We start from the raw sequence: 14,043 nt of genomic DNA on the forward strand, positions 1-14,043 counted from the left end.
CCCCGCAGACGGCATTCAAACCAAAGCCGCCCCCCCGCCCCGGCCCGCCGCCGCCCGGACTCTCCAGGTGGCCGGACGAGGCTCCGACCGACGGGCCTCCTCCGGGGATCCTCCCAAGGGGCCTCCGGGGATCCTCCCAAGGGGCCTCCAGGGATCCTCCTAAGGATCCTCCTGGGATCCTCCTAAGGGTCCTCCAGGGATCTGCCTGGGATCCTCCAGGGGTCCGCCCAAGGGTCCTCCTAAGGGTCCTCCAGGGATCCTCCTAAGGGTCCTCCAGGGATCCGCCCGGGATCCTCCAAGGGTCCTCCAGGGATCCGCCTGGGATCCTCCTAAGGGGCCTCCAGGGATACGACTGACGGTCCGCCTAAGGGTCCCCCAAGAGTCCGCTCGGGATTCCCCGGGGGTCCGCCTAAGGGTCCGCCCGGGAATCCTCCTAAGGATCCTCCAGGAGTCCGCCCAAGGGTCCTCCAGGGATCCGTCTGGGATCCTCCTAAGGGTCTGCCAGGGATCCTCCTAAGGGTCCTCCAGGAGTCCGCCCGGGATTCTCCAGGGGTCCGCCTAAGGATCCGCCCGCGAAGGATATTCCAAGGGTCCACCCGGGATTGGCGCGCGCGCCCTTGGTCCCCGGGTCCCCCCGTGCCCCCCTCCGTGTCTCCCTCCCCCCGTGCCCCTCCTTGTCCCCCCGTGCCTCTCCTTGTGCCCCTCCGTGTCTCCGTCCCCCCGTGCTTGTCCCCCTCCGTGTCGGGCTCCCCGCGTCGGCCGGAGCCTGATGCCGCGGCTGGCGGGCCGGCGTCCGCAGAAGCCCCCGGCTGGTCCCTAAGGAAGGAGCGCCATGCCTTCCCTGCCCGCGGGCCCCCGCTGGGCCCTGCTCCTGGCCCTGCTCCTCGCCCTCCTCTCCTCCTCCTCCTCCTCCGCCGCCCTCTCTCCTCCTCCTCCTCCTCCTGGCCCTGGCCGAGCCCTGGGGAGCCCCCCGGCCAGCGGGGACCCCGGCCCCGACGGAGCCTCCACTCTGGCTTTTGTTTTCGATGTCACCGGCTCCATGTACGACGATTTAGTGCAGGTGATCGAAGGGGCGTCCAAAATCCTGGAGACCTCCCTCAGGAGACCCAACAGGCCGCTCTTCAACTTTGCTTTGGTACCTTTCCATGACCCAGGTAAGCGCAGCCTTCCCCTAGCATATCTCTCTCTCTCTCTCTCTCTCTCTCTCTCTCTCTCTCTCTCTCTCTCTCTCTCCCTCTCTCCCTCTCTCCCTCTCTCCCTCCCTCCCTCCCTCCCTCTGTTTCTCTCTCTCTCCCCCTCTCTCTGTCTCTGGCCCTCTCTTTCCCTCTCTCTCCCTCTCTCTCTCTCTCCCTCTCCCTCCCTCCCTCCCTCTGTTTCTCTCTCTCTCCCCCTCTCTCTGTCTCTGTCCCTCTCTTTCCCTCTCTCTCTGTCTTTCTCTCTCTCCCTCTCCCTCTCTCTGTCTTTCCCTCTCTCCCTTTCCCTGTCTCTTTCCTTCTCTCTCTGTCTCTCTCCCCCCTCTCTCTCTTTCCCTCTCTCTCTGTCTCTCTCTCTCTCTCTTTCCCTCTCTCTTTCCCTCTCTCCCTTTCCCTGTCTCTCTCTTTCCTTCTCTCTCTGTCTCTCTCTCCCCCTCTCTCTGTCTCTGTCTCTCTCTTTCCCTCTCTCTCTGTCTTTCTCTCTCTCTCTCCCTGTCTCTGTCTGTCTCTCTCTTTCCCTCTCTCTCTCTGTCTCTCTCTCTTCTCTCTCTCCCCACTTTGGTGCCTTTCTATGACCCAGGTAAGCACAGCCTTCCCTTAGCATCTCTCTCTCTCTCTCTCTCTCTCTCTCTCTCTCTCTCTCTCTCTCTCTCTCTCTCCCTCATCCCATCTCTTAAGGCGTTTGGGTCCACTCATTTGACATCGCACTCATTTTGACGGGGCCCGAATCCTCCCTCCGATCCCCCCCACCCCATCACCTTGTATCCCCCCAGTGCTTAGAATAATAATAATAATGATTGCATTCATTAAGCGCTTACTATGTGCAAAGCACTGTTCTAAGCGCTGGGGAGGTTACAAGGTGATCAGGTTGTCCCATGGGGGGCTCACAGTCTTAATCCCCATTTTACAGATGAGGTAACAGAGGCCCAGAGAAGTTAAGTGACTTGCCCAAAGTCACACAGCTGACAATTGGCGGGGTTGGGATTTGAGCCCATGACCTCTGACTCCAAAGCCCGTGCTCTTTCGACTTAGCCACGCTGCTTTGCGCATAGTAAGCGCTTAACAAATGCCATTATTATTATTACTATTATTATCCACTGGGGAAATGGCTCGCTAAAACAGGACTCGAATCCGCTATTGATGCCTGTCTACTGGTTTTTCATTCATTCAGTCGTATTGAGTGCTTACCGTGTGCAGAGCGCTGTACTAAGCGGTTGGGAAGTACAAGTCGGCAACATATAGAGACGGTCCCTACCCAATAACGTTTTTGTTCTGCTTGGTTGTCTGTCTCCCCCACTTCTAGACTGTGAGCCCGTTGGTGGGTAGGGATTGTCTATGTTGCCGAATTGTACTTTCCAAGCGCTTAGTGCAGTGCTCTGCACAAGGTAAGCACTCAATAAATGCGATGGAATGAATGAACCGGGGAAATGTGAACCTGTCCGAATCAGGGGTGCTCTGCTCCATCCTTCTAAGCGTCACTTGTTTGGGATTGGGTTTTTTTAAAAATAGTATTCGTTAAGTGCTTACTACGTGTCAAAAACTCTTCATAGCACAGGGGCAGATACGAGTTAATGAGGTTGGACACAGTCCCCGTCCCACGTGGGGCTCACAGTCCAAGTACGAGGGAGAACAGGAGAACTGAGGGATGGAGAAGTTGAGTGATTTGCCCGAGGTCACGCAGCAAGCGTTTGGCAGATGCAGGATTAGAACCCAGGTCCTCTGAATCCCAGATCCCAGATCTTTGCTCTTTGCACTTGGCCAGAGTGCTTAAAGAAGGCGGCAGCAGCGCCTAGTACAATGCTTTGCACACAGTAAGCGTTCAATAAATACGATTGAATGAATGAATGTCACCGACACCCGCTTCTCTCGGTGCCCACAGTGCCCAGACTGAGGCAGCCCTCTGAGGAGCAGGGAAAACTTGTTTCTAAGAAATTGTCTCCTTTGAGGGTTGTCACTTGGCTGGAGGAATTAAATTATGATCGTAAGTGGCAGGAAGGAGTACAAAATGGGGGAGAGAAATAGGGGTTTCTTAATTGTATCTGCAAAGTGCCTGCTCATTTTACACCAGTGTTCGGTAATTCACACTTGAAGCCATAGACAAATATGTGATTCGGTAGAGGTGTGTGTAACTGGATGTGTGCATATCTTAACGGAACGGAACCAAAATATGTGTACGAGCCCTCACGCTGGGAATTTGTTAGTCTGCTTTGGAAGATATGATTTTTCTCTTAATGAAGGTTTCCTTTTATGTGGTGGTTTAAGGGGCGGTCATTGGCATGACCGCAGGGAAGCCAGAAAGCTCTTGGTTGGGCTATACTGTGTCTCATTAGCTCTCACCTCCAGAAAGTTTAATTTTTTTTTTAAATTCCTTTCCCTGGTACTGCATTTTTTTTTAAACTTTGAAAATGCTCTCTGCATGTCAGGAGTTAGAAACTCAGCAGCACCATCTTTTTGAGAACCTGAATTAGACATTCATACATTGTTCTGTGTAGGTACTTTGTCAGCATAAAGTGACCCAAAAGCGCAGAATAACGCTGCTAGTGAATATGGTCTGCTTTGTGTTACTCCAGAGTTTCACTTTTATGGAGAATACAGGCTCCAGGGGCAAGGGGACCTCTGAGCACTTTGAATTTTAGTTAATGGATAAATGCTTTTCTAAAATGGCCTTTCCTTGGAATTGGTTAGAGATCAATACAAATGGAAAGAGAATAGGGAGGAAATTGGTATGCCTCCTGGCCAAGAAAAGAGTGGAATAATTGCGTACCCCATTAACTTTCTTAGTAAGAGCATTCCCCCCCAGTTTCCATCAAGTGAGAGACCATCTTTTCTTAGCACTTTTTTAACACTTCAGTTTATTAGCTGTCACAATTCTAATACTGGCAAATTCCAAATCTACTGAAGGATTTCATCACTGTGTGAATAGAATAGTCAATGCCGGGGATCTGGGGCAGATGGATCTGATCTTGCCTTAATAAGCAATTCAAAAAAGATCCCCTTTGTGAAGACACAAATGATTTTTTTTTCTCCATGCAACAACTTTGGGACCACAATATGCTAGTACTCCACAGTCATTTTTGGAATTTGGCTTTCCCTGCTGATTGGCGGCAATCTGCCGAATTTTGGGAGCTAACAGATTTGTGGTGTCATTTGTAGAGTAAAACCTTTCACTTGTTTCCAAATGGGAGCAATAGTACAGTTGAAGTGATTCATTTTCCTGTGATTTGGCACTAGATCCCAAAGTGAGGGAGATTTAATAGATGCCTGCTGATGTAGCCCTGGTTCATTGCTTCAAGCTGGTACCATTTAAGAATCATCATACACCCACTTAAATGAAGAAACTGCTCAGGTGATCTGTGAACTAACTGCTGTTTGGAATGCTTTTGGAGTTGGGTTAAAGGTCCAAGAAATCAATGTTTGTTGGTTTCCATTTCAGCGTTCAAGTGTTGCCATGCCATTTAAACTTGCTAAGTAGGCGCACGTTGTTAGCCTTGTTGGAGGATCTCACCAGCATTTATGTCTGAACTGTACTTGATTATGAGGACTCTCAGTGCACCATCCAGGGCACCACTGCACAAATGGCCGTAATCCGAGTGACAGGCAAATTCAGTGGCTGGCGGGGCTTGGGATCCAATCTATACCAGATTCATTCAATCGTATTTATTGAGCGCTTACTGTGGGCAGAGCACTGGACTAAGCGCTTGGGAAGTACAAGTCGGCAACATAAAGAGACGGTCCCTACCCAACAATGGGCTCACAGGTTAGAGATTGTTTTTCTTATGACCTTCTGTAGACTTATGCCTTGCTCAGGCCCAGTGGAGTTTGGGATTAAGTGAGAAAACAAAATCGTGTTTCAGAGAAAAAGAAGGATAGCAGAAGGTGGGGGGAGGAAGTCAAGCAATGACATTTTTGAGCCTGTACTGTGTACAGCGCAGTGTACTAAGGGCATGGCAGAGTATGCTAGGTGGATGTGATCCCTTAACTCAAGAAAGAAATGCTGTCATTCATGTTCGGGGGTGCTTTTTGAACGGGTGCAACTCCAGTTTCACAACAAGGGACACAGGATGGAATGGGACGGTATTCAACAATTGGAGCAAAGGGTTTGACTGTTCAACTCTCAGTGCCCTTTGGCCACCTGGCCCTCTAGACCCGGGTTATCCAAGCTCCCTCTGCACCTGTCAGATGGCTCACTCTCACCTTGAAACTGTCGGGAAGTGTCTGTGAAAAGCACACAAAGGAGTAGGGATGGGGGGAGCCAGGGAGTAGGGGAGCGGTTGATGGGATGAAACCCAGGTTGGCTTCTATCAGCTCCTCCCTCCCCAGCAACAGTGAAAGATTTGGCAGGATTTGAACTCTCTCCAGGACTCTCTTTCTTGTTACTTATAGTGAAAGCCTCTGCTGGGGCAGCTTTTCCACTGGGCACGTTATCTGGAGGAACTGAGTCGAGTGCCTTTGCGATTAAAATGTGAAATGAAAAACCTTGCCAAGGTAATTGTTGAAAAACAGAATTGTGTCCTCCTCTGTCCCGTGTATTTAGATGCTTAGGGTGCTCCGTGTGTGAGAGGGTGGAGGGATGGTTTGGGGACCAAGGTCTCTCTTGTCTCTGTTGTCTCCCTTGTCAACTATTGGCTGAAGGCAGATAGGTCTCCAGTGGGATTTTTTAAAATTCTACCCCAGTGCTTAGTACAGTGCCTGGCACATAGTAAGCGCTTAACAAATGCCATTAAAAAAATTAGAGATGGAAAATAGGTCTGTTGGGGAAAAAAAAAAGCTTTAGGAGCGAAGGAGCCTTTTCCTGGGAAATAGATTTATCTTCCAATGTATGGCTGATAATCAGGAAATAAATATTGAGCAGTGACCTGCCATATTCAAGGGACTGAAGTATGCATAAATTACGGGGGGAGAATTCGGCTTTGCCGTATTAAAGAACGTCTTTGTTATAAAGATAATCTTGACTCTAAGGGAATAGGTGTCTTCTACTGTACTCTGCAAAATGCTTAGTACAAGTTTCTACACTCAGTAGCTATTCAGTAAATACCACTGTTTGTAAATTCTAAAACAAGTCACCAGGGGAGCATATGCTTTCTCTATCTCTGGAGATTATGAAGACTTGACAACAGCATCCAACCGCCTCAAGCTGGCTGGAAAAAATGGACACAGGTTCTTAGCTCTGCAATTCTATTCCAGATGGAAGGATTTTCTCTTACTCAGTGTCTGGAATTGAGAGTTGACATTCTGAAATCGAATGCTTTGTTTTCCTTTCGATATTAAATTTTGGATGACGGCGTTCTCTTAGCAATGAGAATGGGGACCCTGTAAAATTAGGCCGAGCCAGGGGGCCTAGCATTTCCACACTAGGTAAACTTCAATTCAAAAAGTATAGTTGGCAAGGCTTAAACTAGAAGCAACTGGTCAGAATCTGCGATCCAGTGCCCCATTGGAGAAGAGCAGAGCCATCCAGAAGAAATGTGTCAATGATTGACATACAGGCAGCGGGGAGAGTAAGGCGGAATGGTCCGGAGCAGGGCACTGGGTATAGAATGAAGGCCGGTGCCCTCATCAGTCCAGAACTATTTTGCGGGAAGTTTTTATTTTATCTTTTTGTGGGGGAGAGGTGTTTAGAGGAGCCAAGTCAAGCTGCCTGGACTGGAGACTCCATGGCAACATGGGGGGCTGGATTGCCTCTCACGGAGGGTGTGCTAAGGGGCAGACTGAGCCCCAAAGCAGAACCAGCTCCTGCCAGCAGCCTCAGTGGCCAGCTTGACGGCCACCGGTAGCTTCTGCACAGAGCCGGTGTGGCTCCGGGGCCACTTCAGGTGGGAGCGAAAGTCATCCCGCACCCTTGCTGGAGTCGTCTTTTATCCAGTAGGACAAATTTTCTTTGCTCAGTATGGTAAGGGTCACAAACTGTTTTTGTTTCCATTGGAGTCATGAATGGGAAAAATTGAGTTGATATTTCTGTACATCACAATTTTATTCATACATCCTGGTTTTAGTCACCTTATTTTTTGAGCTTCAAAAAGCTTTTTGCACGCATCCATATTTTCCCGAGGCTTTGAAGCTGCTGGATGTATTGGGGATTATGTGCAGATGCTGAGGCACTTAATACAACCCTAGCTCTATTTTTTTTGGACTTCAAACATACTAATGGGAGCAATTTTATGAGCAGGAATGAGGCATTGAGGATTCTCCTCTAAGCCTTCCCTATTGCAAGTTAGTAGAAATAAAATATTCCTTCCTCGAAGCACCCGAGCAGAGGGATCTGGGAATATCTCAAGGCATCCCAAGTGATTGGCTTTGTCATGATATATTGGTGCAGTGCTGGTTAGACTGAGAGGAGGATGTTTTATAAGCACCAGGGCATGTTTTTTCACGGAACCAGAAATGACTGGGCTGGGAAATGATTTTGAAATCTCATAGGTTCTGACAACAAAGAGAATGTTATTGCTATATCTGTGTAGAAGCCAGCAAATATAGCAAATCAGAAAAGAAGTAGGCATTGCATTAACACTAGGATAAAAAGTGTTCTGCTTAAAGATTGCATCCAACTTGAAATAGTTCAATCAACCATTGGTATTTATTGAGTGCTTACTGTCTGCAGAGCATGGTATTTGATGCTTGGAAGAGTAGAGAAGCAGCATGGCTCAGTGGAAAGAGCATGGGCTTTGGAGTCAGAGGTCATGGGTTCAAATTCCGGCTCCGCCAAATTGTCAGTTGTGTGACTTTGGGCGAGTCACTTCACTTCTCTGGACCTCAGTTACCTCATCTGTAAAATGGGGATTGAGACTGTGAGCCCCCTGTGGTAAAACCTGATCACCTTGTAACCTCCCCAGTGCTTAGAACAGTGCTTTGCACATAGCACTTAATAAATGCCATTGTTATTATTATTACAGGACAACAGAGTTGGTAGGCACGTTCCCTCCCCACAAGGAGCTTACAGTTTAGAGGGGGAGACAGACATTAAAAGGAATTATGGATAGGCTCATAAGTGTTGTGGGGCTGAGGATGGGGGGAATCTTAAGTGTTTAAGGGAATCAGATCCAAGTGTATAAGTGATGCAGAAGAGAGAGGGAGTAGGGACAGTGAGGGTTTAATCAGGGAAGGCCTCTCGGAGATTAAATTTTTAATATGGCTTCGAATGTGGAAAGATATGAAGCGGGAGAGAGTTTCGGGCTAGGAGGAGTACCCGAGCAAATGGTCGGCATGAGATAGATGGGATCGAGGTCCAGTGAGTAGGTTACCGTTAGAGGAGCAAAGTGTACAGGCTGGACTGTAGTAGGAAATCAGCAAGGCAAGGTGGGAGGGGGTGAGGTGAGTGAGGGCCTTAAAGCTGACAGTAAGGATTTTGAATCTCATCTATCTCACCCACGTCCTGCCTCTGGCCTGGAATGCCCTCCCTTTTCATATCCGACAGACAATTACTCTCCCTATCTTCAAAGCTTTATTGAAGGCAGTTCTCCTCCAAGAGGCCTTCCGTGACCAAGCCTTCATTTCCTCTTTTCCCACTTCCTTCTGCATCACCCTGACTTCCTCCCTTTATTCACCATTCCCGCCCTAAGCCCTACAATACTTACGTACATGTCCGTAATTTGTTCATTTACATTAATGTTTGTTTTCCTCTCTAGACTGTAAGCTCATTGTGGGTAGGCAATGTGTCTTATAGTGTTCGGTTATACTCTTCCAAGTGCTTAGTACCGTGCCAGTAAGTGCTCAATACAAATGATTGATTGACTGATAAAGAGGTGAATGGGCAACCGCTGGGAGTTCTTGAGGAGTGGGAGATGTGAACTGATAATTTTTTTGTTTGTTTTTTGCTTTTAAATAATCTAGGTAGTAGAGTGAAGTAGGGCCTGGAGTGGGGAGAGACTGGAGGCAGGGAGGTCAGTGAGGTTTGGATGGAGAGGAAAGGGTGGATTTTAGCCAAGTTGCGAAGGTAGAACCGACAGGATTCGATGACAGATTGAATATGTGGGTTGAATGAGAGAGCCGAGTCGAGGATAATGGCAAGGTTATGGGCTCTTGAGGTCCCAACAATTCTCACTAGACTCTGCAGGGCCTCTTGTCAGCAGAGCAACTTGTCAAGCCAAGAGCCTCTCTGGTGGTAACTGTACTCAGCACCACCCCTCAAGCTTGATTTCAGGAGGCTCCTGGGAAGTGCAACTGAAGTATTTTCTGTTCACTGCTTTTGCCCGGAATTATACTTCATGGCTCTACACTGGGAGACCCCTTGTCTATGCAACCAAGGGGTCAATTCTGAGGCTTTTAGTTTAAATGGGGGAGAGAGAAACTCGCCAACACCCAAGTAAAGCGCCTAATTGGACCAGATCTAATATATCTGGGCAGTAACCTCCCATTTGTCTCTCATCCCTGACCTAAAGAAAATAATAATAATAATGGTATTTGTAAAGCACTCTGGGCCAAGCACTGTACAGAAGACCATGGTGGATACACGCTAATCAGGTCAGGTAGAGTTCCCGTCCCTCTTGGGGCTCCGAAGGTAAGCTGGAAGTAAAACAGGCATTAAATCCCCATTTTGCAGGTGAGGAAATTTGGGCACAGAGAAGATAAGTGACTTGCCCAAAGTCCCACAGCTGGCAAGTGGCAGGGCCTCTGATTCCCCCACCCGTGCTGTTTCCACTGATACTCATTTCACTGTTGAAATAATCACCACCAGAGTTGCAGTAAGCAAGTGCTAGCAGAACAGCATTAAAACAGAAGACTGCTTACTTAGTATTATTGATTGCATGTGTTTTCAGATTTGTCATGATGGGAGAGAAATGTAAACACCTAGTCTTAGAGAGATTTGACCAGAACTTGTGTTTTATACCATCAGTGATTATAAACACTTGAGAATGTTGACTTGTTCATAGTGCTTTCTTCTTGCCATGTGGACATAATTTCATTCCTTTAACTCCGGCAGTATAGTAATATGAGTTAGTTCAGATCGGGTAATTTATGGAGAGTTAACTTACTTGACTCTGTTTAACTTTTCGCCTCTGATCGTCTTTCCAGAGACGGTCATTGGAATGGCAACAGTATAGGCATTAGAACTATTAGGAGAGCTTGCTGCACTTCACCGAATTAAGTTCAGAAAACCAAATGGTGGGACTTTCTGCCTCAACACATTGGAGGAAACTCAATAAGGAAGAGCAAACTGTAATGGACGTGGCTTCTCTGCAGCAGCTATCCTGAAAGGATTAGCTGTCTCCTAACGTCAGATAAATACATCCATTCTGTAGGAAAGAACTAGATACGAGCATGCTACTCAGATTAAATCTCCTAATTCTAAGCCCAATTCAAGTGAAATAGATAAATGCCCTCCTTCGAATTGATGGAGCACATGGCAGAGCATTTATTTACCTGTGTGATTTCTGATTTCTTCCGACGACTTAAAGGTGAGGGTCTGCAAAACCAATACGAGATGTGAAAGAAGGCCTCTCTGGGTTTATTTTTCTGCATTGTGTTGATTTTTTTTTCCATTTCCCTTCTTTATTTGGGTTTTCCATGGCTCCAATGTCCCAAGTCTGTTTTGTGTCTCTTCGGGCATGGGAATGAAATAATGAAGCCCATGACGGGGTCCGCGCTGGCCTCTGACTAGTAGGTGGAGAGAGGCCCTGGGGGTGGGTCGTGACCAATTCAATCATAGTTATTAAGCGCTTACTGTGTGCAGAGCACTATGATGATGATGATGGTATTTGTTAAGCGCTTACTACGTGCAAAACACTGTTCTTAGCGCTGGGGAGGTTACAAGGTGGTCAAGTTGTCCCATGGGGGGCTCACAGTTTTAATCCCCATTTTACAGATGAGGTAACTGAGGCACAGAGAAGTGAAGTGACTGGCCCAAAGTCACACAGCTGACAGTTGATTGAGCCAGGATTTGAACCCATGACCTCCAACTCCAAAGCCCGTGCTCTTTCCAGTGAGTCACGCTGCTGTACTAAGCACTTGGGAAAGTACCATACAACAATAGAGAGTGACAGTCCCTGCCCACAATGAGCTCACAGTCCAGAGCGGGGAGACAGACATCAATACAGATAAAGAGACATCTGTTTCCGGCTTCTGTGACTGTGGAAGCTTAGAAATGATCACTTACCTGCCAGTTCTCAGATCTGTGGGGATGTTCCTCAGTGTTGTGGTTGAGCCTGTGGTTGAAACACCTACACCACGTATTTTCCACCTCAGGCTAACACCGATCTAACAGTCCGACCTCTTCCCTTTATCCCTCCCACTCTCTCATCCAGTTCTTCCTTCCTTATTCTCTTCTTGTCCTTGATGTAGGGCAGGAGCTTCCAGCAGGAGTCAGAGTGAGGACAATAGAGTCGGGCGTACACTGTCTCTTTAAACTCTCGCTAGACTCCTCGTGAAATAGAAACTGAGGTTGGCAAACTAGGGTTGGAATCTGAAGCTTGCAGAAAAGGGACGGAGAGCAGAAACATGTGTATGCAAGATGGCCAAGCAGCAAAGGCGTAGGTTACTGAAGTGGGTTGCTTCTTCTGCCAATCTACCACTTGGTATCAGTGTGCATCCTCTGGTTCTGACTGTCTCTTGCCCTGTGGTGGAAATGAACAGGCTTTTTTAAGCTATGGAGTGGGTGAACTGCTGAAAGGCCTGTGTTCCTTTGCTTCCAGAGCTACACGAGGTGGCCTCAGGTTTTCTCCATGGGATTGAGCTGGTTGGTTTCTACCCACATGGGGCCTCTACTATTACCAAGTGGTCAGCCACCGATCTGTGAAGGATTTCTTGGCTCCTTGAGAGATAGATTTCCTAGGATCTCACTGGGGTGGCTGTAGTACCTGAGACAATTTTACTCAACTATTGATTACTGGTTTTCACTTTGCTTCCTTTCTGCCAAGCCTTATGTTCATTTCCCAATTGATTAATATTGCCACCAGGTATTGGTTAGGGGAGAGAAGGGAAGAAGGAAGATGAAGTTAGTACGATGAAGTTAGTACAATTACGCATCCTATCCTGACTGGATTACTGCATCAACCTCTTTTTTGGCCTCCCAACTTCCTGCCTCTCCCCACTTCAATCCATACTATGCTCCGCTGCCCAGATTATCTTTCTGCAGAAACCTGCAGGGCATGTCATCCCACCGACCCCTTCAAAAATCTCCAGTGGTTGCCTTTCCACCTCCATATCAAACAAAAACTCCTCACTGTTGGCTTTAAAGCTCTCCATCACCTTGCCCCCTCCTAGCTAAGCTCCCTTATCTCCTACATCCCAGCCCGCACAGTCCGCTCCTCTGGTGCTAATCTTCTCACTGTGCCTCCATCTCGCCTGTCTCGCCGCCGACCCCTGGCCCACATCGTACCTGTGGCGTGCAACACCCTCCCTCCTTGAATCCGCCGCCAGCCCTGTCCTCTCTCCTTTCCTGCAATTTCACATTGCCTCCTGCTTTGAGGACATCTCTTCTTGGAGGTCCCACTGACACTTCAAGCTTAGCATGTCCAAAATTGACCACCTCATCTTCCCTCCCAGTGAGCACTTACTATGTGCAGAGCACTGCACGAAGCACTTGGGAGGGTCATCTCCCCACCCTGTTTCTCCCCGGTCATCTAAACCTTGAGTCCCCACCCCATAAACACTTATGTGGTTATCCCTTACCCTTTCCTTCATAGCAATCTACACATTTTAAACTCTGTTTTATCCCCCTACCTGTAATTTATTTTCATGTCTGACTGCCCTGCTGGTTTGTAAGTTCCTCGAGGGTCATGATTGTGAATACTCTGTACTCTCCCAAGTACTTTGTAAAGTGCTTTGCACAGAGTATGCGCTCAACAAATACTATTGGTTGACTGGTGGATTACTCTTGCTCTCCCCGCCCACTGCCACAGAGAATTGTCGGCTTTGCATTCTCGGACAATTTTTCTAACTTCATGGTTGAAATGTTAATTCAAAATTTAACCATAGAAGAGCAACACTGCATACATCATCCTGAATTCTGAGAAAATAACAGTGGTAGATGCATGCATATAGTCGTCTGAAGTCACAAGGAAAAATCAGTCTGTACAGACATGGAAAAATCTGCTGGCTTCCTTTTCTCTATCTGCATTTACATGACTTTCTCTGGCACTTTTATATGTACCAGTCTGAGATACAGCAGAGCACTTTTGACATCCAACGTTTTTCATGACCTGTACCTGGGGGAAAAGAGGCCAACAGGTTCCTTCAGAACAGGTTCCCTCTGTTTCCAGGAGAAGGATTTGGACTTCAATCCCTATATTTTTGTGGGGATCAGGAAGTGGTTTGTTATAAAATTGACTTCTATATCCTCTATAGCCAAACTTCCACCATGCTGGTCCACCATTTTGCCATATCCCAAGTCGACTCCTGCTTCTGTCTCTCCTCAGACCTCTCTGCCCTCAGTCTTCCCTCAATCTGGTCCATACTTCACTTTTCTGCCTGGACCAACGTTCAAAAACTTCACATGGGGCATGTCTCCTCTCTCCCTCGGAACCTCCGTTGATTGTCTATTCTTCACCTCTCCAAGCAGAAATTCCTGACCATTGGCTTAAAGGCATTTAATCAGCTCTCTCCCCACTACTTATCCTTGTTCCTCTTGCGCGCTTGATTCCTCTCAAGCCAACCTACTTATTGTGCTTCCTTGTCTCTCTTGCCACTCACACCCCCCTTTCTCCCTGGAACTCCCTCACCCTTCAACGTTCTTCTGAAATCACATTTCCTCCAGAATTCCCATCCTGATTAATCTCCTTGTCTCCCCTCCCCATATTTCCCCCAACTGCTACTTCAGTGACACCTAACTCCACCTTCGCCCAACCATGTTGCACGTGCGTATGTATCTTTGTACTCTCTTGCTTCCTCCTGCCTGTAATTTAATGTCTGTCTCCTC

The 14,043-nt window shown here is 47.8% G+C and overlaps 1 protein-coding gene across 1 annotated transcript in view; it reads left to right on the plus strand.

The window, feature by feature from the left end:
* The first annotated feature begins 832 nt into the window (after positions 1–832).
* HMCN1 (hemicentin 1) overlaps positions 833–14,043 on the plus strand; it is a 296,199-nt gene continuing 282,988 nt past the window's right edge. The window contains exon 1 of the mRNA XM_038757640.1: positions 833–1,154. Within this exon, the coding sequence (XP_038613568.1) occupies positions 833–1,154 (322 nt within the window). The remainder of the gene's footprint in view (positions 1,155–14,043) is intronic.

Source organism: Tachyglossus aculeatus, chromosome 16 (genome assembly GCF_015852505.1).
Source record: "Tachyglossus aculeatus isolate mTacAcu1 chromosome 16, mTacAcu1.pri, whole genome shotgun sequence".
Classification (NCBI taxonomy): domain Eukaryota; kingdom Metazoa; phylum Chordata; class Mammalia; order Monotremata; family Tachyglossidae; genus Tachyglossus; species Tachyglossus aculeatus.